Below are 25,648 nucleotides of genomic sequence, written 5' to 3'. Positions count from 1 at the left end.
GTGCTATTCGCGAGGTAAATATGCTCCGGTATGTGAGCCCCATCAGATGAGGTGCGCGGCGCCGTGCCCTCTGACGAGCCCCCTGCTCGGTTCGTGGTCCGCTCGTGAGGGCCGGTCACGCCGTACGGCGGCGCCGCGGGGCGCGTACTGACCGGCACCGGGTCGTGAGTCTCCAGTCGGGAGCAGCTCGACTGTCTGTGACCAATCCGCCGGCACGGACACCTCACGGGGATAGTCCAATCTGGGGCTCCGATTTATCTAATAAAGTACACATTATATTCCCCATTCTACATCACAGGAGGCATTATTATCGTCAGCCTCAGTATCAACGTGCTTATAAATAGAGCGGTAAGCCTTAGGCCCTCTCTCGACCCAAATATCACAGTCCGTAGAGCCGGGGGACGGGGAACCGGCCTTCACCCTGCACCTCCTCAGCCGGCTCGACCCTCTCCACTCCCTCTCCTCTCCCCGATCGGCACCCCTCCCGCCATCATTAGTGACGGAGCGTGACGCGTCACGGCGGCACAGCTGGCGGGAGACACGGGTCACAGCGAGACGACCCCTTCCCTCTCCCTCCGACCCGCTCCCTACCTCTGCCACCCTTCCACAGGCAGATCCCGCCGGAAGCGGGTTCCTCCCCGGGAGAGCGCTCCCTGCCATAACGCCAGCCATATCCTCACCGCGGACGGCCGAATGAAGTTATTAAATCTGGATACCTCCCTCTCCCCTAATCACGCTACTCGCTGCAGTGGGGTGGACCGCGGTGTGAGAACAGGCCCGGCCGCAGTGGCCGACCCTCAGCACCGGGAGATCACGCCGCTCCCAGCATTACGCAGCCCAGAGCCGGCACTAACCGGCAAATGAAGTCATTACAGCCGGCCCTCAGCCCGCTCCATCGCGCTCGTCCCGCAGACTCCACCTGGGGTGGTATCAATGACTTAATTGGATAATCGGCCGCCGTTCCCACTTTCCGCCGTATCTCGGGGAAATAGTGTCAGCCGCAACGGCGCAGAATGGCGCGCAATGGCTCCATTCCGGGACATCAATGGCGCGCCGCCGCGCGACGCCGGCCGCCGGGCGCCGCTTGCGTCAGGGGCGGCGGTGGTGCAGCGGCGCCAAATCGCAATATGATGATGATTTGGTGGCTTTACGAGGCGCCCAGCGGCCGGCGGTCTCCGGAGATGGTGCTGGCCGGCTGGTCGAGGCCGCGCTCCCGAGGACGCTGGCTGGACAGCGGAGGTGGGCTGGAGGATCAAAGGAGGGCAAGGGGTACGTGTGGACAGAGCAGATAAGACAAAAACCATACTCTGAGATCCTGGCATAATGGCCTATATGATGCCAGCACTGTAGTGAATCCCCGCCATGCTTCTGCCCAGTGTGGCCGCTGCAGTGAATCCCCGCCGCGCTGACCTGCGTGGTTGATGCGCTGCAGTGAATCCCCGCCGCACTGACCTGCGTGGTTGATGCGTTGGACGGGATGCCGGCCAGGCCGCAGAGGCCGAGTCCGGCCGTCACTGACAGGGTGACGAGCAGCACGCCGGCGACACCGAGGCCGCCCTGGGACCGGACCGGGTCCGACCAGCGCACCAACGAGAAAAACCCGTACACCAGCTGTGGGGAGAGACACGGGGTCAGGTCTAGTGGTGTCAATTTCAGAAAACGTGTGTCCAATGTCCGTCCAATATCCAATACTTACGTCGACTGTCCGTCCAAAAATGTCCAAACCAGCCATTTGTCCAAAGATATCCGACACCTACGCAATAGTTTACACTCAACACTGTTATTTAATTTGCTTTTTACCAGCTCAAAAGTGTTAATCATATCGAAAGCTGAGTTTTCTAGTAGCCAATCAATGTTAAACACGATTACTTTATAAAAATGTTGAGGTGTAGCAAGCGATTGTCCAAAGTTGTCCAAAGCCTGCTGTCATTGTCCAACCGAATTCCGAATTGGACATTGGACAAAATCGGAATTCCGAAAATTCAAGTTCCGATTGACACCACTAGTCAGGTCACACGGTCAGAGTAGCAGTTACGAGGTACTCCTCCGAATGAAACACATGATAATTTCCCGTTTCCCGTCACACAGGGCCTCTACAAAGCAGGACGCTCGAATATCGTAAAACATGACGTCAGCATTACCCTGTCAGTCATAAATATTCGGTAATTCATTTGACGAATCAATGGGCATGTCGCATTTATGACCTCTGCTTATCAATCGGTGCGTAACTACATCCAGCCAATCGAGTCGAGGTTATAGAGGACGTCTGAATAAAACTGTTCACCAGCGATGGATAGCGACGAGCGGAAAGCGATACTGGGAACATGGCACCGATTGAGGAACAGTTCGACTGGCCCCGGTGTCAGCGAACCGACGCCCGTTATCGATACAAAGCCGCTCCGTGGACATGTTTAGTGGCTCAGCCGCCGTTACCGTGTTCAATCGATACGTTTCTATCGATACGATCGACACATCGAAGTCGATTAGCACACCATTCACATCCATTGTCGGTGCGATTGATACCCCATGTTGGACTCGCCGCGGTCAGGACATTTGTATCGATGGGATCGATGGGTCTGGAGCGATACGGCCTGTAAAACCATACCATTAGTGAATATCGATAGGATCCGCCGGGGTAATGTTCACATAACGTCACGTTTAGTATCGAATGTCACTAACAACATGCAATCGTGACACCGACACGGTGCTAGATAAAAATAGACCCCACATTACCTAACAGCTTGGTGGCGGAGATCGAACCGACTAAGCCGGTTTCGAACGAGCTCTGATCATATACGGGCGAGGCTAAGCCGCTGAACTGGAACAGTTTGTTGCAGCAAACTGCTCAGGTGTAGCAAACCGGCCCTCACATATGGTAACGGACATCGATATCACGGTTATGTGCTATCCGGGCCTCCAGCCATACGCATTCCCCGGTGACACGTACTTACGGCCATGATCTGTTTGATCTGTATCGTGTCAGGACATCGAGCCACCGAGCCGGGGTGTGGAATGGAATGTAAACTGAGGGCCACTGTCAGAGAGGACAGCCACGGAGAGAAGAACAGCGAACGGAGCGATCACACTTGGAGACCGGGTGGTTCGTGTCAAACGCCCACTTGGTGATTTATACGTAGGGGATTGGCTCCGCTTATGGGATAAGCACTCAAAAGTGACAAAAGGTAATGAGTGAAAAAGCCAAATAGGGATAGGACGTGATTTTAGCTGTCATCTGCTTACGATGCACCCGCTTTTGCGAGAATATACAAATATAGGTGAATGGATAAAAGAATCCTCAGAACTGGCACAGTCGCCCTGCTGTTTCATTGCAACACTACCCTGGAATCTCCACACACTCGTGTTTACATTGGCTGACGGCCAAACATGACGTCAAAACCAGACACAACCGGTACGCACACGCTGCAAGTAACAGAGGCGGGCCAGAGACGCTGGCGGTGCGGACACTCCGCTGGCGATGCGTTGTGGTCAGTGTTACGGCCCGTACAGTGAGTAGCCGACCGTGTTTGCTTTGGACGGTGATCGGTGATGAATAGGGTCGACCGGGCGGTACGGCCCAACCACCCCGCTCCAGGGCGGCCGCCGCGCGTGCACGCTCACCCAGTGACGACCGCACAATCGGCAGAGCCCGCTTAATTGAAAACTGGTCGCAGCTAATTGCACGCTGACCCGCTGTAAATCAAGTGCGCCCGACATTAGTCCCAGCTATTATCTGCATGGGCAATGCTTCATGTGAGTCGTGTAATGGGTTAATAACAGTGACGGCGGTGAGAAAAATCGCCCAAAAGGCATGCATTGGAAGCAGGTCGGGGTCTCGGGCCGGCACGGCGGGCGGCGCTGGTCTCACGGATACGTCACGGTCATACAGGATCAGCGGCGTATTTAGAAAATCGCGAAGGGGGGGGCCAAGGGTTTGGAGGGCGCCACCTCACCCAAGGAGGGCGCCATACGGTCGCGAGATAAAAAATCGCTCAGCGGGGTGGGGGGGGGGAGGCGTTTTTTTTATCATGCCACCAGTTTTTTTTTTGCGTAACCTCGTATAGGTCGTGCTGCATTGATTTTGCATCGTGTGTATTCTTTATACTCCAGGTCACAAAAGGTCAAGTGTTCTTGAAATGCTGCGCCGAAGGCGCGCGAAATTTTTGAAAACAACCTTTTCCTCCGCTTTTTAGGCACGCCTTTTATACGATCACCGTTCAAAGCTCCTCTCGCTCTTTTACCAAATTTGAAGGTGTAAAAAATACCTAAGGTTTGGTCGGGCCGCTGCCACACAAACTGTATAGAAAGCTTGGCTCATGGGTGTCGATGTATAAAAGTTTATTGGCGGTGGCATATCTACGCACCAGATCACCGTATCGGATTGATACCGGAGCGCGAGATGCGTAAACATCATCCAAATTACCTCAGACCAGCCTTCATAGCCTTCTCACAGATGCATACAGTGTACCCACATAACCAGTTTCAATCACCGAAACTTCAGATGCCTGCTGTTGCGGCCGAACCTGTTGACAATACTTAATCGTAATCCATATAGATGCCATGATGCACGTAAAGTAGGATCAATCCGTTAAGACCAAAGACGTGTTTTATGCATCGTAGAGCGTAGATAGTTTTGGTAGGTATAGGTACTTCATTCATTGTGCTGAATGCACGTTCATTTGTGGCAGTTTTCACAGGCAAGACATCAACTATGTGCAATAGAACGACTAAGTTGAAAAACATGCCAAAGGAGTAAATAAATGATAAGAGGGCAGCGATCAACGGATGTTGCCAATAGGTAGAAGGGCTGCGATCCACAGGAGGGCGCTAATAGGTAGGAGAGCCCCGATCAACATCCCGAGTTTCGATAGTAGGGCACCGATAGGTAGGAAGTTGGCGAGCAGCAGGAGGGCGCCAATGGATAGAAGGGCAGCGATCAACAGGAGGGCACCAATAGGTAGGAGGGCCCCGATCACAACAATCAACAGGAGGGCGCCACCAGGTAAGAGGGTGGCGAGGAACAGGAGAGCACCAATAGGAGGGTGGCGATCAACAAGAGGTCGCCAATAGGTGGGAGGGCGGTCATCAACTGGAAGTCGTTAATGAGCGGAAGGGTGACGATTAATATGGGGGTGGCAATGGTGAGGAGGGCGCCTTTGCTCAAGAGGATGACACGAACAGGAGGGCGTCTGTGCGGAGGGCGCTGGTCAACAGGCAGGTACCAGTGGATAGGAGGGCGGTGATCAACAGGAGGGTGCCAGTGGTTAGGAGGGCGGCGATCAACACGAGGGCGCCAATAAGAGAAGGGCCCCGATTAACATTCAACAGGAAGGACTAGGGAACCAATAGGTAGGAGGGCGGCACTGAACAATAGGGTGCCAAAAAGGAGAAAGGCGGCCTTGAAAATTTCACATGAGGGGGCAATAGGTAGGAGAGCGCCAATAATTATGAGGACGCCGATCAGCAGAAGGGCGGCAATATGTAGCAGGGTGGCGACCTACAGGAGGGCGCCTTCGGGTGAGAGGGCGCTTATTTACGGGACAGCGGCTTACATAGGCGACCACCGTTACGCTTAGAGAGCTACAGCCTACAAATGTGGTTGGAGGGCGCCCGAGGGAGCCCTCCAACCGTATTTGGAGGGCGTATTTGGAATGGGCGTCCTCCGAGGGCGCCCTCCATCCGTATTTTCCCTGTTAACACATTCGCGATTGGAGGGCGCCCTCCAGTCGCGATTGTTTTTCGATTCGATTATATCACAATTGCATTTGCGATTGGAGGGCGCCTTCGGCGCCCTCCAATCGCAAAGGGCGCCTTCGGCGCCCAAGGGGGGGGCCATGGCCCAGTGGCCCCCCCCCCCTGCCTACGCCCCTGTACAGGATACGTCACGGCGGTACAACAGACAGGTGCGCTCACAGAGCTCAGCATGGCGCTCACAGAACTCACTCTGGCGCTCACATAACTCACCATAGCGCTACTACTATAGTTAAACTTACTCTAGGACTCGCAGAGGTTATCATGGCGATCACAGAGCTCACCCTGGCACTAAAAGGCTCGTAAAGGCGCTCACAGGGCTCATAACGACGCTCACGCTCACGTGGCTCCCCGCTCCCGCTCACTCAGAACTCACCATGAGTCCGTATCCGATGGTGAGTCGCGTCATGTCCGGGGTGGCGAACTGCTGCAGGATCTTGTCCAGCGACTCCATCGAGTACGAGTGGATGCGGTAGGGCGTCTTCTGCTGCTCCTGACGCTCCGTCTGGCGCTTCACCTCCTGCGGACCGAGTTAGGGGGAGTTGGTTACGGGGAGTTAGGTACGGAGGAGTAACATATGTACGACGCCATGGAATGCGTGGAAACAAGTCATTTTAACGTTAAACTCCCTTACACAGAATGGCATGAGAACACAGGAAACCTGATTAGAAGACGTTTGAAATAAGTGTGGGAGTAAGCAGTAACCAGACGGGTAACTAAATCTAATGAAACTGTGTGCCATTCCGACCGCAGAGCGCGGTAACCAGGTCTGCGGTGGCCGGACGGTCCGCGGCGCGGCTCAATGCCGTGTCCAGAGACCATCTCCGAGGGACCGGCCGTGCAGCCGGGCCATCAACGGGCGGTGGCGCCGGTGTTCCCTCCAGACTACTTTCCGTGCCCGGGACCTTCCAAAGCCATCCTGTCTGCCTTTTTGGTGGTCGTGGCTCGTCTCCGGGTTGCAACTTTACCCACCCCCCAGTGGGAAGGGGGCGCTGATCTGTCCGCCCCACCGGCAGGAGGGAGGAGGGAAGGGAGCTGTCATGTCAGACCACCATCCCCGACAGAGGTTCGAACAGATGTCTGAACGGCACCCGACCGGGAGAGCTGGATCCCTCTCCCACAGAGGCAAGACGAGACGAGACAGCTCTGTCGAGCAGAGTCGAGACGAGTCGATCAGCAAATCCAGAGTCTCTGGACCTCCGCCGCGCAGCCACACACGGGGGTTTTAATTAAGCGGCCACAAACATGATTTGTAATTAGGGTGGGCCGTATTTCAGGTTGGCACAGCGGCCGGCGGGGGCCACCCACGGCGTTCTGCAGCGGAGGCGGCGGCTGCAGGCGGTCGCTCACGCTACCCGGGCCCGGCGGCGGGGAGGGCGGACATCAGAATACGCCACCGCCGGCCACAGCGCTTCAGGGAACTGGGGAGACTCATGGAGGGACCTAGGAGACTGGACTACCTATTTCTACGCCGAACCCAACTGAACAAAATCGACACCCTTAGTCCGACCAGAGCGCACCCCTGCCTGTGTGGATAAGGTGCCACCCTCCAGCAGTACCGCGGGGCAGCAGCTGTTCGTCTGAGCAGCGTCCGCCGTGCACCCTCCACCCATGTTCCCGGAAAGCCCGCACCGCCCGAGACGCCTCACGGCCCGGACGACATGAAGCGCTCAGCAGCAGAGCGCCGGCAGCCGGCCGCCGCGGGTGGGCCCAATTAATTCCACCGTCCGCCGCGCCGGGGCGGCCGCGGCCACGGCCGGTACCCAGACGCGCGGCCGGCGTTATCACTGGTCCGGCAGGCTGACATAGGGGCGTGTTTTCCTGGCCGCCGGCGCCGGCGGACGCTGGATATGGGCCGCCGCAGGACTCGGAATGGACCATCGGCTGCACCGTGTCCGACCAGTTCCATTTGCAGGACATACTCGAGGCGGACGTTAAAGTCGCCATAAAACGCTACGCTCAATTAAATAATCGATGTTTTCTAACATGCCTCCATCAATTTCATGCACATGGGGATGAGTCAATTCATGCCAGCGTAGAGCCTCGCCGCCGATAAGCACCCATTCACATCTAGCATGACCACAGCACAGCGTCAGAGGAACGGAGCGGTACTCACCTCTGAGAACTTGACTTGCCAGGCGTCCAGGATCGACTTGGCCATGGCCATGTTCCAGTCCATGTTGTGCGTCTTCCAGTTGCCGGCCCAGAACTCGTACAGGTTCTTTTCGCCCATCAGCTGGATGACCGTCTGGAACGCCGCCGCCCTGACACAGACGAAAGGGGAGACAAGGTTAGAATCTGATGAAGAAATGCTAGACAGACAGAAAGGTGGCACACCTAATCACCTCACAAGAAGACCATTTCCAGTCCCGGTTATATGACCTCGCACCTGATCCAGACTCCCTTCGCGACAACGGCGGACATCAAGGTGATACTAACTGGGATTTTACGGCACCCTAACTCGCAGGTCATTGGCGACTCGCAGGTCATCTCCCTCACCTAGACGTGTCCACTTCCAGCCATGAGCCCCACCCCCCTCTCCAACTCTCGCTCTCTCTCCCCTCTCCTTCCTCTCCCATCACCTGGTGATGTGTCCAGTTCTGTTCTTCTCCGTCCCTCCGACGATCAGCTGCTCTGGCCAGTGCATGTGCCGGGTGGCGAACCCGTAACATCCTCCCGTCAGCTCCGCGCCCACGTCCGGGGGCACGCCCGAAGCCCGGTTCGAGGCCGTCTCCGGACATTCGGGGTCGCTCGGATTGAGACATGGCCGGCGCTGGTAGCCACTCGTGATCCCCGCCTGCAGAAGGGAGATCAAAATCGTCAGAATTTGATCCTATTACGTCAGGGTGGAATGCAGGACAACGCATTTGTTCTTTGCGTCGTCAGCATCCAACATTTGGCTAGGAACGTCAATATCCCGTTAGTTTCCGTATATAAAGATGACTTCGCGCGTATTGAATAAATCTTCTTGGATTTTCAAGATAGAATATAACCAGAAACCAGATGGTACACGTCATACGCCAGCAATGTCGAGCATCTGGAACGCCCATTTCGTAGACAAGCTCGATGACACACCAACAAGAAAACTAACACAAGCGGGCTCGGGTTACGGAGTTGACGGCCTGAAAACACTACCAGCGGCGGGGTGGGCGGCGCGGGTGGCCGGCGGGAGGGCGGGTCAGGGGCCGGGGAGGGAGTCGGGACCCGGGGAGGGAGTGACATAGCGCCGGCAGATCAGACGCTCGCCGGCCGGCGGTTTATTACCTGCTCGGCGGCGGGCCGGGCGGCCGACAAACATGACTCCACTCCACACCTGTCCCAGCCGGCAGCGGACCCCACAGAGGGCTGCATTCCACGGCCGGGGTCGGAAGGTGCACCCATTCCGCCGGTCGGGGCCGGGGAGCCGACCCCAGCCCGACCCATGGGTCCCCCCCCCCCCCACCGCCCCCAGCCCGTCCCCCTCCGTCCCCCATGGACCGCCGTCCCGTCCTCCGCTGTTGACCGCGGTATTCCAGTTATGTGTCGGACGCGGCGGAAAGTGATGACCACTCTCCAGGCGGGCCACGGTCGTCCCCGGTGGTGACACCCGCCAACACAGCGACAGGCGCAGGGCCGCACGCCGGCACGCCAGCCGAACACGGCGGCCGACGGGGGCTCTATGTACAAGTCTACGGTCCACGTCCAGCCGAGGCCGGCACAGCAGAGCCGTCCGCTGCCCATCGGTTCCCACCGCAGCGCCCCGCGGCCCCGACCAGCGGGGGTCGGCGCCGGGTCGGCCGGCCGGCCGGGCGCGCAGAATCGCCGTAATGAAGCCATTCGGCGCGCCGGCAGGTGCGATTAGCCGGCGGGGCGGCGCCGACGGCCTGTTATTGGCGGATGGCCCCGGCGGCGCCGGTCGGTGGCGGACGCGCCGCGCTGGGTGGTCCGCCGGCCGGCCGGCGGATATGTCGGTCCGCGGGTCACAGGTCAGCGGCGGCCGGGCGGCCGGCGTGGGACGGCAGCGCAGAGCGGGCCGTCCCCCTCAGACGTCCATCGGCGCTCAGTGACGCGTGCGTGACACGCCGACAGGTCCTCTGTGGCCGGTAAACGACACCGGCGCAGGTGCACAGTGCGCCGACCGGCCTGTCACAGATCCGAGACGGTCTGTCACGGTCACAATGCCGCCCTCTCACAGACGCACTGTACCGTAAACGCGATAACTACCACCGCGCCGGGGACCAGTGGCGCACACTCACCCCTTTCATGTATTTGCGCAGCGAGTCGAACTGGAAGGAGGGCCCGAACTGGTTGCTCATCATGGTGAACACCTTCTCCGGGTCCAGGTTGGTCCACTGCAGTTGGCCGGGCATTTGTCTGTGGGACAACACACCGAGCATGATTGAGCGAGAGGGGCGAGTGAGCAAGCTCGAGGCTGGACATTCGCAACTTATTTTATGGAAAAAAAAACTTTTTTGCTAATTAATACGCGAGCAATGAACAGTAACAGTAGCACATCACCCCGCTATACAATGAAATGGTCGGCGTAAAATTCTAAGCTTTTTTAGCATAGCTCGTTGGTTATACAAAGCCCATACCACAAGTTATTTCTGATCCTGCATTACAAATCGGATTCTAATGAGGCGCCAACTTACGGTAACGAGACAGGAAAGTCGGGCCCGAGCAGCTTCGAGCCTTCCCAAAAACAGTCTAGGGGCGTCACAAACGAACACGGAATCAGCTTCTCCATTACCTGTGAAAGGAACGCAGCGTTAGCCCAGGCGCTAGAAACTAGCTAATTTCAGACACTGGCATGAGAACAATATACTATAAGTGAGAACAAATTGAAGTCTCTGAAGCTAGCACATTGACTGAACATCAAAATGCATTAAATTCATCTCTGATATTTTCAAACTGGACATTATGTAATATGTATGTGATGGATCACTATAACACTGAATGTTTGGAATGGAAGACATTCAACCAGGCGCTTTCAGAGCACCAAACTAGCGAGCGAGATGAATTACACCACTCCGCTGCCTTCCAAAATATCACAGCAGTCAGCCGTCACTCACTTTATCAACCAAATGCTCTTCATACGAGGGGAAGCTAGGCGCAAAACATAAATCTTTCAGCTTCCACGTTCTGAAACAGAGGACATCCATCAGTCGAGGCGGTGCCGCCGGGGAGGGCGGGGGGGGGGGGCTGGCAGCTGGCCGGCGGACCGGGGGGCGGGGGCGGCTGCAGCGGGGCGGCCGGCGGTGGCATCATCCCGCCCCTGGGTGGTCGTCCGTCGGCCGGCCAGCGCTGTCGGCCGTCACCCCGACACGGCCGCCGACCGCGACACCGGCCGACACCGCTGCAGCCGCCCGGCCGCCCACGTGATGCATCGTGTTTCGGCGGCGGACGGACAGGCAGCAGTGGCGGACAGATGTCGGACCGACTACCGGCCGCCACCCGGTCCGACAGCGCCGCGGCGGCCGCCGCTAATCACCGCCTAATGCCCAGTTATGACAGCAATCAGTTCGGAATGAAACCGGCGAGGTTTTTTGAATAATAGGTGCCAATTCTGGGCAAGCGTTGGTGCCAATCATTTCCCTGATGATCCCTGATTATCGCTCGCGCTGATAAACATCGCTAATGCAATTGGCAAAAGTGAGTTATAACGAGAAATATGTGGCCAATTTGGAGTAACAAATAATGACAGACCGGCGTTAGAGGCCGCTGGATAATGATACTACGTGCAGGGCGGCGCATAGTAATTTGGCTGCGCGGAGGAAGAAGCAAGCAAGTCGACTCGGATCAGCGGGTTCGTACAATGGACACCAACATAACACTGACAACTGAAAACCGCAGATCGAGACGGGCACGCTCAGAAGGAAAGAAATTAGTTTCGCTCATTCATGCGGGGCATCTTTTTTACATTTGGCGCTAAAGCTATGCCGTCCGTCTGGGCCTAAGCCCGGAAGATGCCTGATCTCTCGTCTACAGGTCCCGGTGGTCTCATTTGACTGCGGACTAACGTTAGGTATCTAGCCAATTCGATAATTAACCAAATAACCCTATCGGCGGGATACACACTTGTCAATCCCGGGCAAATGTAACGGTACCCCAGCGGCATCACGTAATTCATGTGAAGGAAGTTCAGAAATGACGTTCACGGCCCGCGATCCGCAGTCTACACACTCCACACTCTACAATGAAGTGAGGCTTGTGACAAAAGCAGCGGCGTCCAACATATCAAAATAGCGCGCTGAAGCATACGAGCACTATACCCTCTCTTTGTCAGCTTCCGTCGACGCGATTCGTCCGCTCGATACTCACATATCATACATATCGACGGTGACTTGACTAGCGGCCTGGATGACCTCAAGGTGCGCGAGCAGCGCGTCGGGCCGCAGCACGGAGCCCGGCGCGTCGCGCGGCGTTTGTACTACGATCTGGTGGAGAGAGCCGGAGCCGGCGCCCAGGCTGCTGCGCACGTACTCCAGCTCGCGCTGCAGCCGGCCGCCCTCTGTCGAACAAATAGAGGAGGGCAGGTCAGTTCAGGTCAGGTCAGGTCAGGTCAGGGCAGGTCAGGGCCGATCAGGTCAGGTCAGCTGGGGTGGGCAAAGCGGTGGGGCACGCCAGGGCAGGTCGCTAGACTCTTGGAGTGGGCAGAAGACCGGGGGACGTCAGGGTCAGATCAGGCCAGGTCAGATCAGGTCCGCGGTGGGGGGGGGGGGGTCTGGTAGGGCAGGACAGGTCACCAGATTAAGGTCGACAGAGTTATACACTCACACAGTAGTAAATAATGTTCTAGAGTTCCAGAGATCAGCACGAGAATGACACCACTCAGGTCGAGAAAATCACGACCGGGCCAGGTCATTCAGTAATGGTCAATGAGCATGGAACTGAGGGCAACGATATCGGGTCAGATCAGATAATAGATGACCACGTAATGACGATTCAGGTCAGATCATGACACTTGCACGAATCATACAACGCAATCGATCCCCAGCCATAGAAAGAACGCAGCATGAACATCACAAAGAGCCACGCCTATGCCGTGTCGTACGGGTCAAACTTCGAGACCAATCAACGCAGATATCTTGACAAACTGTGCTTACGGCTACCAAAGACAAACAGTCGGGCCTAAGACGCATTAAAAGTCCCACAGCTACTGCGCGTCATCGAACTGTTCATTGCGTGACGTCAAATGGCGACACCTAACCAAACTATCCCCAAACCAAACACTGGGTAGGTACCGATAAACGTCACGGTCCGCCCATTATAACGGGCCAGCGGACCCCACGTCGGTACACGGCGCACGATAACAAACCTTTGAGCGACCAGCAGCAGCAACACGCGTGAATCAAACGTCGCCCTGTTAAACGCTAGTCGCCGAGAGTCGGACGGCGCTCAACGTCAACAAACAGTGGCCGTCGCAGACCGCGGTCAAAGACACTGAGGGCGTCGCGAGTGGCGCGACCCGGTACGGAGACAGACGACAGAGACAGCGACGGAGACAGCGACGGAGACAGAGACAGACAGAGAGACAGGCGGCCGAGGCAGACGATAGAGGCAGAGACAGGGAGATACAAAAGGCCGAGACGACCCGGCCAGCAATACGGAGGTCGACGGTCAGAAGATAGGTACTTACAGTAAACGAGTTGCTGTGAGACTCAGACGAGATATTAGGAGAAGAGATGTAATGAGACGGCATACGGCGGGACGGCCCAGGTAAAGCGTACTGATACGAGGCGTATGTGTCCATTTGGGAACACAGAACAGGCTATCTCCGGAGACGGTCCAAGGAGTGCCGGCTATCTCCCCGTGTCGGCCGGACACTGACCGCGCCCCGGACAGGCCGTCTCGGCTAATGGCCGGCATCCCTCTCCGTGACGGCCGGCCGACCCTTCCATCTGGGGCCGGCGCCGACCGGTCCCTGGCGGCGCCGGTGACCACCTGGTCTGACCATCGGTCAGCCGACCGACCGCCCGGGTAACGAGGCCTCGTTACCGCCGTCCCAGACGGTCCGCGCGCCAGTGAGAGCACAGGAGAGCAGAGGACGGGGCAAAAACGGCCGGCGGCCGGACCTCAGCGCGCCGACCACCGGACTCGGGGCGGCGCCGAGCGGCCCGGTACGACAGGCCGGCCGACCCGCCCTGCGCGGCCCACCGTCCGTGCGCGCGCCGCGCCGCTCCGGATCCGCTCCGGTCGGCCGGCCTCCTCGGGCAGCCGTTTTTGTCGGGCCGGACCGGCGCGCGGCGACGGCTCCCACCCAGAATCTCGTTTAATGGGCCAGCGGCGGCCCGAGCGCGCAGCGGTTCACCCTTTAATGAGACGTAATGAACGATAAACGCCGTGGTTGAGACGGACGCCCGCGGTGCGCCGGCCCGGCGGCCCAGAGCCGCGCACGGCCGCGCGATCCTATCGGCAGCGCGCTGCTGCAGCGGCCGCCGCCGGCGGGGGGCGGGCACGCAGCTCCTCTCAGATTTATCTCCGGCCGGCGGACGGCCGTCGAACAGCGCGGCCTCGCAGGGGGTCCGAGCCGCCGGCGGCGCCGACCGCAGCGCCGCCGAGCGGACACCTGGCGTACCACCAGCCCGGGGAACGGACACTAGACAGGGACACCCGACCTACAGATGAGAGCACCGAGCCGCGGCCAGTTCTGCTGCTCGAGATGTCTCACTCGGCCCAAACAATCGCCCCGCTGATGGACATCGTCACGTCTGCTTCACCCGCCTCCTCGGAAATCGGTCCTATCCGCCGGAGCAGCGGCCACGGCCCGCTCGGCCGCCGCCGGCCGCGGCGCACAGATGAGAACGTGACGGCGCCGGCCGACACAAAGCGCCGGCGCCCGGCTCGGCGCCGAGCGGCGGACGTGATTCCATTGACGCCGGCCGAGCGAAGCCGCCGCTGCCGGCGGCCGCACCACCGTGACAGATTGGGAACTAATCGCCGTTTAATGACGGCCCCCGGCAGTCGAATTGAGACTCACGGTTTCTCGAAGAGGTATGTTGCATGGATGCCGGAAGTCTACATTCAACAGCTCTAGACTTGCATCATCACATACAGAACCAAGTGAGCAATTGACATTCGTGCCAGTGACCATATGACATAACCATATGAATTCCTACCTCGCCTCTGTAGTCCCAGCACCCCATGCCGAGCCCTCGTCGGCAGGCATCACATATACGGCACGGCCGGCATCATCGGTCATGTCCAACACAATCAATCATCGGGACGCCGCACAGAACACCCTCCCCCTGCGCCAGGTGCCGCCATGGTCCCTGAGCCTCTCCTCGGCAGCGGCACGGGGCGTCAGAACCGCTGAGAGTGTCTTACATCCTACCGCGTGACATCCTGTACCCAGTTGAGTACGTGTTTCAGTACCGCAGTACCCATGGTCCTGGTACCTCGGTAGTCGGTACCCATGGTCCCAGTGCAGACGGTACCCAGACAGACAGAGGGCTGCTACCGGCGGACTGTAACCTCACAGGTACCGGGTACCAGTACCGCGGTACCCATGATCCCAGGTCCCGGTACTCGGTATTCATGGTATCGGTACGGCACCTCGCGGTACCGCGGTACTCACAGGGCAGGTGCCGGCGCGGTGCGGCAGCACACAATGAACATGTTATCCGTGACGGCCCCAGCCCGGCAGGTAGGACCGGCCCCGGCGGGCGGGAGGCGGGGGAGCGGGCCGGCCGCGCTGCGGGGAGGCCTCCCCATTCAGCGCGTCTCAATAGAGTCGTCCGCCGAGGGACCGAGGATGGAGGGAGGGCGGCCGGAGCGCCGCCGGGAGCCGAGGAGGAGCAGCAGAGGAGGGGAGAGGAGGGAGGACTGCACTGGCCAGCCTGCTCAATGTGTCAGTTCGATGTGCTAGGTGAGCCATATAGCCGAGCTCTTGTGTCAACTTTGAAATTTACAGTGAAATGAACGCGACTTAGCAAGAAAAAAATCTCGTTATGAGATCTTTTGTTCAAAGTTGTGACTTCTACAAGTCAGAAATGATTTATTATACAACGACGTTATAAAACAAATGCCCAGGAAACATGGGATAACCAAACAATAAAGATAACTCTTCCTGAAGAGTTATCCACTTTAACTGGGTATTATACAACAGAGCTTAGCTCGTCCAATGACACATAAACCCACAGAACTCCCGGTCCAGCCGGTAATCCGAGGGCTGATGTAACCCCAAATTCACGTCTCTAGTGCCAGGTACGCTCAGCCCATTCAACACGTGGGAAAGAGCCGAGTGGGCCAGAGGATAACGCCAGCTCCACGGTGCCGCCAATCGTAATATCATTTTCTGCCCCGTCGCACATAATCCCCACGAGGGTAGACAGGAAGGTTTAACTCCGTATAAAGGGTTCAAGGCCTCGACGTGTGCCGGAGATTCATTCAACAAGAGATACACTCCAGATCCCGGCGAGAAACACAATATAACGTCAACCACGTTAAGCTGGACCGAATGAAAGCGTAACGTCAAAATGTAGTCCGCATTACACAAGTCAGCGCGAAACGTAAAACGCGTCTGTATCTCAGCACTGCGACGAATTGTCCCAGGTAGGTGAACAAAGCAGCAAGGTGCGCCTCATGTCCGGTAAACCAGCCGTCCTTTACGCCAGATCAGGCCGGTTTATGATTGATCACACGCGGTTTACCCGGGCGTGTAACTGCTCCGAGACACTGAGCCTGGTTTACTACCGGTTTTACTACGGCCGGTTCGCACGGGTGTATCATAACTCAGACGCCGGTGAGTGTACATCACAGACGAACAAGACTCGCCGCGTGTTCGTGCAAATCAGCACGTTCGGCCGGCGATATAATCACTGAGCTGGACAGTACCGTCCTGGGCTGAGGAGATCAACAATACGCTCTTCGATGTATTGCCATGTTCCACTTTAATGCTGGTCATAATAACGTTCCAGAAATGCAGAACAACACTGGCACACAATGGCCTGCGCTGTTCAGCCCACATATATAAACAAAGCTTTGTTTTCATTGGGCTTGTCTACCTGTAACATTTTATGATGATTGGATAATCACAAACAATGAGGTCTCCGAAAAGGGTGACTTCACCACAATCAAAAACACCCATTCTGCTGTCACTATTCACTTAGTGCCTTCAAGGAGGTCTAATAATGCTGGGCTATCGCCCCTTTTTCCTCGAACTATCTAGCGCTGAAGCCAGTTGTTGCCAAAGGATCTAGGAAGAATCCAGCCGAGACCCTAACAGTCAACATCAATTGACCTGTGCAGTGCAGGGGAGTTCGGCCCACGAGCCAGCTCGTCTGATCAGTCTGCCCCCACACGGATAGCCGTCCATTACTGGCAGACAGGTGCGCGGACCATCCCCGGGCCAGGCCGAACCCGGACCGACGCGGGTCTTTGATCCACAGACAGTGCCCAGAGACGCCCGGTCGGCCGTCGGGCTCAGACAGCAGGATAGAGGTGGACAGAGATGGGTCAGAGGCGAATTCGGACAGCACGAAGGCGGACAAAGATGCGTCTGAGGCGGACATAGATGGGTCTGAGGCGGGCACGAATAGGACAGAGGCAGCCGGGGTTAGGCTAAAGTAGACAGCGGATAGGCTGGAACGGCTATGAAGCGGGCCAGAGATGGCTCCCAACAGCCAGCAGGCCAGGTGCTGACCTCGAGCCGGTGTCAACAGCCGCGTTGTTGCAATAGACAACCTTGCGACCGACCCATCATCACGTGTTGTAAGATAGCATACAATGACGCGACCACCTCGGCAATGAATGCGCCGGTCATAGCGTGCCTGCGCACTGTAGGAATTGTAAATGTACCTATGTCGGTGCGCACAGAATTGACGCCCCATGGCGTGTGTCTGCGGTCCCTTTTTGTTCGGGAATTTCTTCTTTGGTAGAGCGCCAAACATTATCATCAAAGTCATAGCAGAAAAACTGACGGCGACACCCCGGCCGACAGATGATCTGACAAATAAAAACACAACAGGTATCGATCAGCTGGCTCCGTTACATTAGTGAGGCATCAGCATGGGAGCATTAACATAAGACAAAGAAGTTCAGTTCTTGTGAGACTCATGATCGCACCGCCTCGTTCAAAGAGAAAAACCAAGAGCACCCCGGTCTAACGACCTTTTCACAATGGTCGTTCGTACCGTCACCCCACTCACACACCGGTCTCGGCCGGGCCGGGTCACAATCTGAGCCGGCCCAGACCCGACTCAGATCACCGCACCGTCGCCAAACAGGGCCGGGTCAACAAACAGACAACCGCCCCCACCTCCGCCTCACCGCCGGTACACCGTCGGTGCCGACGACCCAAACGACGGCGACGACGCGGCGGCGCGCCACCACAAAAACAGACGCGCGGCACGCGACCCGCTCCGCAAAACCGTCGCGCAGACACCGGAGACGACTCTGGCGCCGCGCGCAAAAACAGCGGCGCCGGGCGGAGGTGGAGGGTGGAGGCGACCATTGAGATAGAGGGAGACACAGAGAGGAGACTGGGGATGGATGGCCGAGGGCTGACTGAAGTAAGAGGGACTAGGAAGGGGGCTCAGGAGAGGTTGAGAGCGGCCACGGCACGTCAGAACGTCCGGCCGCGGATGGATGATGCCGGAAACGAGCGAACGAGCGAACGGAGAGAGTGAAGAGGGGAGCAGAAAGGCACAGACAACATGCGTGAAAAGGACGGAGAGAACAAAGGGAGACCAGAGAGGGGAAAGTAACAACAACAGGATGTGCCGCCGGATGAAACAGTGCACCTGGATACACTGATGTAACTAGCTGACGATGTAATTGCGACGTGAGATGGGTCGTCCGCAGAACGGAATTTCAAACAAAGAAAAAGAAAAAGTTTCGAAAAGTGAACACCGAATGTAATAACCCTTAGCTCTCCCTGCACCCTATTGTTCATCCCGTTGGGATCCCGTTTATGTATACTGGATGGGTGGTCTCCCCCGCCGTCACGTCTGCTCGTTCACTGACCCAGCCCCTCTCCCCCCTCTCCGGCTGTCAGGGAACACCGGTGAGCCGACTCACCCCCCGCCCCCCTCCCAGGTGTTCCCGAGGTTCGTCCATCAGCGCTGGAGCAGCTCACGGTCTCCTAAGTCCGCCCACCGTCACCGGACCGTGCAGCGGACACCGGGGCGGGCGGTAGTTTGGACAGACACGACAGCTCTGCAGTGTCCGTTTTGACGTGAGCAAACCGCAGGGTGAACGGTTGTGACGCCAGGTGATTAGCGAGAAGATTGATAAGGTTGTGTTTTATAATCAACGACAGCGGCGATATTTCTCCTCATATACACGTTTCTCAAAACGTTTTATAAAGGAGACACGAGAGTCGAGACAAAGCGGTTTAATGCGCAATCATTAGGAAAATTATAATACATTCCAATTTATTTTAAATAAATGATTCATAAGTAAAATAAAGCAAACAAATGCATGCCTATCTGTTTGCCAAGGCAGTCAATTTATACTCCCCCGTGAAAAACTACGCAGCGCGGCGCCGTTGTTTTTTCTGCCTCCCGGTGGCGACGACGTTGAGCGATCGGAGGGAGGCGAAAAACACCGTCCGACGCGTACCGAGCACGGCGCCAATTAACATTAATTCATCACCGGGGCAGACACCTCAATTCTGCGCCGGGGGCGCACGCGCCGGGGCCGGGCTGAGCCGCCGCCGCTACTGCCGTCGACGCTTTACTAACAACAGCGGCAGCGGCGGGATTAGGCAGCCGTTCGGCTCTCAGAATGGTGTCTCTCTGCGTTTATATGTGTAGCTAGCGTGGACACTACGCTAGTTGACTCACGAGTCACGAGTTCTTACGTCTGGAAACCTCTCCTCTCACCTGATGTCCGATATTTCTCAAAACGATCGTCATCAATTAATTTGTACCGATGATAACAAGTTTCCTTCGATCTTCATCATAATCACACAGATCATCACGTGAGCAGGATGACCGTGCAAACTGGCGACACTGCCAACTTGCTCAATGTTTGACATACCGTTCACAAACACAGCACGTCACCGTCAGGCCGCCCACAGTCTGCGGTACTCACCCTCCACCCAGAGATCCTCCACGTCGGTCTGAAGAGGAATGTTTTTCAGTCCTATGCAGAGGGTGGCCAGCAGCAGGACGCCCACAAACAGAATCTTGCCGGCGTGGCTCTGCACCAGCCGTCCCGTGTGGAACAGGTAGCTCTGTGTGTGGGCGCGCACCCACAGCGCCGCCCGGTTCCCCTCGGCGTGACCCTGCAACAAAGGGGGAGGGGTCAGAGGGAGGTCAGGGGAGGCAGGGGGAGGCGATACAACGGCTTCTCGAGCAGTGGTGCTCGTGGGTGAACAACACGTTTCTCAGCAGAAGAACGATCATCGCACCATTTCTGAGCTCTTCGTGTGGCTGTTGGTGGTCTAGCAGTACAACGTTAACAATAAATATCGCTCTTGCCTATTTAAAACACATAAAATCGGTTATTTATGCCGTGCCCCACAGTGGTACGGTCAGTCCAGTGTGTGTAACTTGTTTTGAACACGGGGCAAACAATGAGTCGGCCCCTGCACCATCGGAATACCGAGCAGCCTCTGCGGCACCTCCCAGCCGCGGCCCGGTGCAATTAATAGCGGCTATCCGAGCGGAGCGGAGCGCAGCCTGAGACGGGCGGCCACCCTCGCCGCCGCGGCGCCTCAGACGCCGACTGATGCCTTATTCATTCACCGTGTCACCCGGGCCGGCCGGCCATGTCGCTCGTCGACTAATCGTCAGTGTCGGTCCAGAGGTCCGGCGATAAATACACGGTCCGGGACGCTCCGCGGCCGAACCCGCCGTGCACGTGGGCCCAGGGCTGATTCACAGAGAGTTACCCGGACTCGGGGGTCATACCCAGGGCTCGGGACAGACCGCAGCCATTCGTGTCGTGTGTGGGTAGGAAAGAAGTTCAGTGTCGGAATGCGAGTCTAATTTTCCGGCCAAAGCGTGAAGGAGCCCGTAGGGCGTAGGGGGTCGTGGTCTGGGTTCTATCGATCTCACGGACACACAGTCCAAGAAGGCTGAACTTCTGTACTCTGTTATATAAGCAAGCACCCGGCAAAGACAGATGCTCGCACTGAATTCCGTCCGAGACGCATACCACACTTGCCCTAGCCTAATTAGTTCAACGTTTTTCAACCGTGCCTTTGCCTAGGACAGGATCTGCCTGGGCCTCTCTGTACAGTCTGGGATTTAACCGTTCGTCCCGGTCTAGCTCTCCTGTCCGGGACCTTCACGGCTCGTCCGGCCCCCGTACAGGCCCCGTCGTCTGTCGGGCTCGGCAGGGCGGTGCCGGGCAGCCGTCAGTGGCCGCTGGGGCCGGAGGACCACCCAGCGGCCGCCGGTGTCACTATTTCCGGGCGGCAGCTTTGATGGCCGGTCGGCGGCGGCCGGCGCCGGGCCCTCTGAGGCGGCCGGACGGCGGCCGCTCCCCGCCCAGCCGCTATGATGGATGCAGCCGACACACACCCGGCGGAATGTTTAACTTGGAAGGCGGATGGTTATTGTTTGAGCGCGGCCACCGCGCCGCTCCCGGATCGGCGGCCCGTGCCTGTGTCACACCGCCAGGGCCTGGGACGGGTCAGAGTGGTGTTTCAACAGCCGGCCTAAAAGCTAGGATGAAGTCTTACAAGCACCATCCACCCTTCCCTTCCGGCGGTCGGTGGGTGGCCAGACAGCTGGCTCGTATCAGAACATCTGCAATTTGCGACCGCGCTTATTTGGACCGATGCAAGAAAAAGATAGGCCGAATCTGACGGCTGATCGCGCCACCCACCACGGGAACCACGGGCGGCAGCCGAGCGTGCAGCCCGGAGGGTTCCCGGAAACCACCGGTGGCGGGTGTCGCAGTCGAGCCGTGACCGAGCCGGGTTACGGCTCAGCATCGGCCCGGTGTCAGTCACGTAATCCAAAACCCAAAAATACCATATCACATCAGTGACATCACCAAATCAATGAATGAAAGTTGAATGACATCACGAGCCAATGAATGACTTAATGTCAGATATGTGTCTGCCGTTAGATTTCAGCTGCGCAGTAGGTGTTAGAAGCCCATCGTATCTCAGTTTCCAGCACATCCGTTGGTCAGACTCGGACGCCCCTCCCAGGCGACCTTCCCGACTCCGGCGGGGGACCGTCTCCCCTAATATAGCCGTGACTCGGGTAAAAATAGCCCCACTGAAGTGCTGTCAGCGGGACCGGAGGGGCGGGCACGGCTGAGGGCCCGGCCCGGGCGCGGGGTCACCGTCTCCCTCCCATTCGTGGGTGGTCTCCCGGCGCGAGGCGTCAGAGGCCGGACAGACGGGCCGGCCGCCAACGGCCGCGCCGACCGTCTGTTACGTTATTGAGGAGCGCCCCCAGTCGCGTGCTCGGGACCAGCCTCAATGGAAAATGGCTAGATTGAGCGAAGATGGGAATTTGAGATTGGCCAACTCATTTGCACTAATTTGAGGAATTGAGCACGCCAATCTTCTCTCATAAAAATAACCGGCATTGTCAATCGCGGTGTTCGTGAGGAATGCGGTATGAAAGGTAGACGAACGCTACACTGTTACTCTAGCCACGACCCCGCCAGGGATCAGAAAATAAAACGAAATGTTTCCGATTTTGCCAAAGCAATGACTGAAATAATACTCCCGAAAAGCGAAAACCATTCACATGAAGAAGGAAGACAGACAGCGGATTGCGTTTGCTTTGTTCCACGAACTGAGGCCGTTTCGATCGGTGCCTAGCTCACCGACCTTGACCCGCCGGCGTGTCACTGACCTTGTTGACCTGTCGGAGCGCCAGACGGGCGTCCGTCCAGCTGGGCCGCAGCAGGAACTCATCGCTGCAGCTCACTGAGTCCGGCGGCGGCGGCTCGAGCTGCTTTTCCGCGTCCACGTGCGTTCCGCCGCCGCTGCCCTTCACTGTCATATCACTGACACCGGCCGCGCCGGCTAGGTCACCGCCCGCGGGCGCATCGGAGGTCACCGCCACCAGCACACCGTCACCTCTGCGCGGAACAATCCCTCACCCTCACACACGCGCAGCACGCGCTCGACTGGCGCGCGCGCGGCGCTCTCGGCGCACGGCGGCGGCCACACCGCGCCGTCCGGCTCGCTCATTGGTCGAGCGGCGGACCGTCTCCTAGCAACGGCCGGCGGACCACACACGCGGTCAGCCGCTCGGCCTCCCAGCCCCCCATAATAAACAACACATGGCGGCCGGCACGGCGGACGGCGAGTGCGTTTACTGGCCTGGTGCGGTGGCCCCGCGTCAGCCGCGGGGGGGGGGGAGGGGCTGCCCCCTCCCCGACTGATGCGTCAAATTCACACGGGAAGATCTCGCGGAATGTGGGGGGGGGGGGGGGGTGGAAGCGGTCATTGGTAACAATAGCCCCCGGCTCGCACGCATTTGCGAAATTTAGGACGCTTCGAGAATGAAGACAATCATTTCTTTGAAGAACACGATAAAATTTGGCTCTCGGAATCGGGTGATCGGATGGTAGGCCTAACCATGGGGTTGGAACTTAACTTAGGGCAAATGCCTCCCTATAGCTCCCGAAAACGTTGAAAATTTGTCTGCTTTTTAATAGAATGAAAACTTCGCAACTACTGTCAAACAAGTTTGCTTTTAACTGCACAACAAAGACCACCAGCAAACCACAAACGGACTCCGACTATACCTAGGCCATGGGGCCGGTGGCCACTTTTGGCCTCTGGAGGAAATACCCTCAGGAAGACGCCCCCTGGATCTACTAGCGTTCGACCTGTTTGGTTAGACCCGAGGCTATAAACGTTAGACCCCACCCCGTTCCACCCCCGTCACAGGTTTGCCGTTCGGTGTTCCCGTTCTGTGGTCCGCTGCAGTCTCCCGAGTGCAGTATCGGAGACAGCCGCTCACCGGTCCCAATCGACACGGGCTGACGGCTGGAACCGACGCGATGTGCTCGACTGCGGCCTGTGTGTCGTGAAGTGTTTACCGGGGCTGTCGTACACGATGCCTGAAGTTCATGGCTTTTATTTCGCTGGCATGTGCAACATGGGTGAGTGGATTTGGAAGGATTAAAATAGCTGTGATTTCAATCATTTGAGACATATGTGTAATATATTTTTTGTAGCTGGCCAACTGGCACATGCAGGGTGAGGCGACAGTTGCTTTTTTGTTCGAATGGTCAAATAGCTAAATGAGCTGCTATCGACTCGGGATGCAGCATACCTATTCAGGGATGAAGCAGACCGAATCCCCAAATTCAACCGTCTACGGATCGACGGTAACTATAAATCATTGATCAGCCGACCGTTCGATTTTAGGCGACAGGACTCCGATCCACATATGCGTTAGCGTAGCACCTTTATTTCCAGTATGATTTTAACTGTTTTAATAATGTTCTGTACATTTATGTTTTTAGGTGAAAAGAGACGTTAAACGGTTTATCGTGCAACTTACATACATTATCATCTCTGGGATGATCTTTCAGAAGGTTAAGTGTGCGTTATAAAAGGAGTATATTTATAACAACATAATTTACCCACACCGTAGACAGTGTTTATAATTGCTTCACGTGCAAAGAGAGAGAGAGAATTATCAGATGTCGTTTAACTGATTTCTTAAACGTCTAGGCGATTAACAAACTTATCCCGCAGTACCCGCACCGTAGACAGTGTTTACAATTGCTTCACGTACAAAGAGAGAAAATTATCAGATGTCGTTTAACTGATTTGTTAAACGTCTAGACGTTTAACAAACTGTTAAACGTCTAGTAGACATTTCGCCTAGTCTGAAATATGTCGTATTTTTTACATAAAATGTATTTTATACCTTTAAGTGCCCGAAAGATACCGGCGGTACGGGATAAAATCATTAAACCCCTTGTAGGTAGAAAAATCTTTTAAACGTTTCGCCTATCGGCTCGACGTTTAAAAGATTTGTTCTACCTACTGGCGGTTTAATAGGTATATATTAAACGTCTAGAAGACATTTTGTCTAGTCTGAAATATGGCGTATTTTTTATATAAAATGTATTTTTACCTTTAAGCGCCCGAAACATATCGGCAGTACGGGATAAAATCATTAAACCGCTCGTAGGTAGAAAAATCTGTTAAACGTCTCGTCGTCTCGCCTACCGGCTCGACGTTTAAAAGAATTGTTTTACCTACTCGCGGTTTAATATATATCATACACAACGTTTTGACGTCCTCAGTTCTCTGGATGGGCTCTGGCACGGGGATATCGTCGTGCCTCGCGAGTCGCGAATTTGACTCGACGCAACGATGGTATCAATGAAGCTTTGGACTCACCTCTATAATTAAAAGCTAGATCGACTATAAGACCACCAGAGTCCAAAACAATATAAGATACGGGCGTCAAATGGCTAGCTAGGTACTCTAATATTAATTGTCTCGCATCGACGCCTGCCGGAGAACCCTTTTGCGAGAGGACGGATATCTGCTCCTTGTTCGCTTTACACCGCTTCATTCCATTATATAGTATCCATGCAATCCTGGGGTTTACATTCCAGAGACCGTCCCACATTACCTTCTGTCTCACTCGAGCCACCCTGGGTCGGACGGTGATGGTCGACCCGGCCGGCCGCGGGCGCCGGCCGGCCGCCCCGGCTCCGTTTATTTGTTTAGTCAGTGCGGCGTCAGTCGGTATATTTGTGCCCGCCGCTCACCTTCCCTGCTGGTCGTGTAGGATGTCAGTCCGCGAGCAACGGAACACGGCAGAGGCCGGCCACACCAGCCGGCCCAGACGGCTGGTGTGGGGAGGCATGGAGAGCAGAAGACGGATATGTTCCGTCTCTTATCACCAGCCGGCAGCCCGTTTACCTTATGCGTTTATTACAAGCGAGTCCAGCTGCCAGAACACTGAGACATCCCGAAACAAAATGAAAGCATCCCATTGGACTCGAATTCCGTCGCCGACCTGCGCAT

At 56.7% G+C, this 25,648-nt stretch overlaps 1 protein-coding gene across 1 annotated transcript in view; it reads right to left on the bottom strand.

Annotated features, from left to right (window-relative positions):
• LOC122365080 (protein patched-like) overlaps window positions 1–22,764 on the bottom strand; it is a 32,526-nt gene extending 9,762 nt beyond the window's left edge. Inside the window, exons 1-10 of the mRNA XM_043335989.1 lie at window positions 22,497–22,764; window positions 19,765–19,957; window positions 12,049–12,238; window positions 10,800–10,869; window positions 10,380–10,477; window positions 9,984–10,101; window positions 8,331–8,545; window positions 7,865–8,012; window positions 6,125–6,268; window positions 1,453–1,611 (exon numbers count right to left, since the gene is read on the bottom strand). Of these exons, the coding sequence (XP_043191924.1) occupies window positions 1,453–1,611; window positions 6,125–6,268; window positions 7,865–8,012; window positions 8,331–8,545; window positions 9,984–10,101; window positions 10,380–10,477; window positions 10,800–10,869; window positions 12,049–12,238; window positions 19,765–19,957; window positions 22,497–22,646 (1,485 nt within the window). The 5' untranslated portion in view covers window positions 22,647–22,764. The remainder of the gene's footprint in view (window positions 1–1,452; window positions 1,612–6,124; window positions 6,269–7,864; window positions 8,013–8,330; window positions 8,546–9,983; window positions 10,102–10,379; window positions 10,478–10,799; window positions 10,870–12,048; window positions 12,239–19,764; window positions 19,958–22,496) is intronic.
• Window positions 22,765–25,648: the final 2,884 nt, after the last annotated feature.

The sequence above is a fragment of the Amphibalanus amphitrite genome, unplaced genomic scaffold (assembly GCF_019059575.1).
Source record: "Amphibalanus amphitrite isolate SeventyFive unplaced genomic scaffold, NRLGWU_Aamphi_draft 000714F_arrow, whole genome shotgun sequence".
Lineage (NCBI taxonomy): Eukaryota > Metazoa > Arthropoda > Thecostraca > Balanomorpha > Balanidae > Amphibalanus > Amphibalanus amphitrite.
The sequence above is the reverse complement of the archived record's forward strand: the minus strand, read 5'-3'. Positions and strand labels throughout refer to the sequence as shown.